This window comes from Octopus bimaculoides, chromosome 14, assembly GCF_001194135.2.
Source record: "Octopus bimaculoides isolate UCB-OBI-ISO-001 chromosome 14, ASM119413v2, whole genome shotgun sequence".
NCBI lineage: Eukaryota > Metazoa > Mollusca > Cephalopoda > Octopoda > Octopodidae > Octopus > Octopus bimaculoides.
Window position 1 is genome coordinate 5896566 of NC_068994.1, and position 3209 is coordinate 5899774.

The window sequence follows — 3209 nt, forward strand, 5'->3', positions numbered from 1 at the left end:
TATCTTTATACACACATATATATATATATGCAGAGAGAGAAACCACTTGCAGAAAGACAAGGCTAGATCTATGGATCTATGTATACAGATTAGTGGAAAGAGGGGGATGAGAACAAGAGTGTGTAAGGCCATTAACATTCTTTTCTACTCTAGGCACAAGGCCTGAAATTTTGGGGGAGGGGGGCCAATCGATTAGATCGACCCCAGTATACACATGGTACTTAATTTATCAACCCCAGAAGGATAAAAGGCAAAGTCGGCCTCGGTGGAATTTGAACTCAAAACGTAAAGACAGACGAAATGCCGCTAAGCATTTCACTCAGCGTGCTAACGTTTCTGCCACCATGCTGCCGTTAAGATTATTTAAGAAACGAAGGAAGATTTTGGGACATTTGGATGATGCAGTGGTCAGCCTGACAAATATTGTTTAGAGAGATGAGGCCACATTTAAATTAAATGGTTCAATTAACTGCCACAAATGTTTCTACTGGAGATCTGGGAGTCTGCATATTATGGAGGAACATCATATTACAGTGTGGTGTGGCTTATCATCAAAATAATTAATAGGGGCTTATGTTTTTCTGGTTCTGTAATTGATCCCATTTACTCAAACTTGCTGCATCAACCTATCGTGCCAAGTATTCAAAAAAAATTTAAAGGAGTGGAATTTTATTGTCACTGATATGGGACACTCCAATAATATCATTGTAATGTAAGGCCCTCTCTTGATGGGATTTTGTCAAACTGGTTGACTAGACGAAGAGGTTCAGTGGGGGAAAAATGGATAAATCTCCTTCCTAAGTTATAATGGGTTCATAATGATGGTTTCCTGGTTTCTGTGGTGTGTATGTTCCCACTGGTTGGGATGTTAGTCATTGCAGCAAAGTAAAGTAGAGAAATAGGATGTGGCACGTAAAAGTACCCACTACACTCTTGGAGTGGTTGGCATCAGAAAGGGCATCCAACCATAGAAAAACCATGCCAAGTCAGACTGGAGCCTGGTGCAGCCTTCCAGTGTGCCAGCCCAGTCAAACCGTCCAACCCATGCCAGCATGGACAACGGACGTTAAATGATGATGATGATGAAGTGTTCTGCTCAAGAACACAATACATTATCTAATTTAAAACTGCACCCATGAGTACAACACCCTAAAGACTAAACCCTCTGCCCCACCCCTACATTGGCCAATTTCCTGGATTTTGTGTTGTGTATGTTTTTCACTCCCCTGGTGGCCCATTGCAGGATATTACTCATTTTTGCCATCTGTGTAGACTGGAGCAACATGAAATGAAGTGTTTTGCTCAAGAACACTACACATTGCCCAGTCCAGGAATTGAATCCGCAATCTTCCAGTCATGAATCCAACAGCCTAACCACAAAACCTTGTGCCTCCACATTCAATAGAATACCCTCTGCATTTACTGAAAATCACACCAATAGATTTGTTTTTTTTGTTTTTTTTTTTGTTATGAAGATTTTAAAAGCTAGAGTTTACAGTACAAAACCAGCAATAATGGAGAATTTAGGACACCATTAAATGAGAACACATGTAAATATGAACAAAATGTTTCTTTATGCTTGTGATTCTATTGGTTTATATTACAAGCAGTGCCTGGATCAGAACATCATCAGCTTCAAAACAGACATTCATAAAAATTAAATTCTATCTGTAGATGCTATTAAATTTCGAAAATGAAATAGACTTAAATAAACACTGACTTTATAATCATTCAATGCATGTATACATTTTTGAGATACATACATACATACATACATACATAGTGTGTGTGTGTGCGCGCGTGCGCGGTTAGGTATAGAGCTGTATTATCTGAATTTCTGCGAAGAATGTAAGTTTCAACGAGAGAAAATCGAAAACCCGTTACTTTCGAACAAAACAATATCATGCATGCTAAGAGTTCGACTTTGCCTATCATCTTTTCGGGATCGATTAAATAAGTACCAGTTACGCACTGGGGTCGATGTTATCGACTTAATCCCTTTATCTGTCCTTGTTTGTCCCCTCTATGTTTATCCCCCTGTGGGCAATAAAGAAATAAATATCTTGCACGCTAATTGTTCTGTATCGATTTACAGAAACTCCCTTATCTTTCTCATCGTCATAAATGCAATGAGCAAGTGATTGACGCGTTGGAAAACTGTGTCTAACGACGCTATTCCACATCATTTTCCCTTGCAACACAACGAAATCTTTTTAAAAATGCAAACAAGAAAAACATCTTTCCTTTATTTTAATATAAGAAAAAGTCGTAAAACTACAAAAAAAAAAGAAAGAAAATAACTAGTAAGAGTAGATAACTCTCATACACTAAGGACAGATAACTCATAGTAGTAAGCAACCTGGGAGACACGGTGTCAGAGTCTGGAATTGGGAACAAGTCGGCACCGGAGATACCAATACTAACAGTCATCAATCAACAACGACAATGTGGTTTATATACTTTCTAAGCTGGATTGGTCTTTTGTTACAGATCTGTTTCATTTCTTTATCAGTTGGTCAGTATATATATATATCTATGTATCTTTCATTTATTATATTTTCTCTTCGTCGATTTTTTTTCCTTTGCTGTTGCGTAAGTTAAAAGACGACTCGGTGCGAAGCATTTGAAATGCGAAAACATTATTCTTGAGGCTGTAAGCTCTATTATTTTCCCCAATTCTTATTAAATATTCTAAACCTTCTAAAATCAGTGTTTTTCTATATCGCTTTCTCTCTCTATTAAATACAATTTATTTAAAAGTATTCACTTAACTACGAAATAAAGGAGAAAATTAAGTGATTCGTCTTGAAGATTCTTACCATCTTTGGTTCTCAATGATGCTGACCTCAGCTGAATTAATACTGACACGTTAACATAACCAAAGTTATACACTAATCATATACATTTAAAGAAATAAAATGAATTATATAATTAGAAGAACAAAACTGATTCCGTAACTTCTATTGTTTTTTTTTTATTTGTGTATTTCTGACATTACACTCTTCGCCAAAATAATTCAGTTACAGAAATCTGCTTCTAATTATCTCTGCTATCTGTATATATTTACATTCTGTTCAGAATATACATATAGATATATAGATATATTTGTAACTTGTGAGTGGAATTTAATGAAAGGAATCTGTACAGGGACCCGTCTTGTGTTCGTGTGTATGTGTTATGCCTATATATATATATATATATATATATAT

The 3209-nt window shown here is 36.1% G+C and overlaps 1 protein-coding gene across 1 annotated transcript in view; it reads left to right on the plus strand.

Annotated features, from left to right (window-relative positions):
• Positions 1 to 2342: 2342 nt before the first annotated feature.
• The window catches only part of LOC106882080 (protein TEX261), a 7008-nt gene continuing 6141 nt past the window's right edge, over positions 2343 to 3209 (plus strand). Inside the window, exon 1 of the mRNA XM_014932641.2 lies at positions 2343 to 2515. Coding sequence (XP_014788127.1) covers positions 2446 to 2515 — 70 coding nt within the window. The 5' untranslated portion in view covers positions 2343 to 2445. The remainder of the gene's footprint in view (positions 2516 to 3209) is intronic.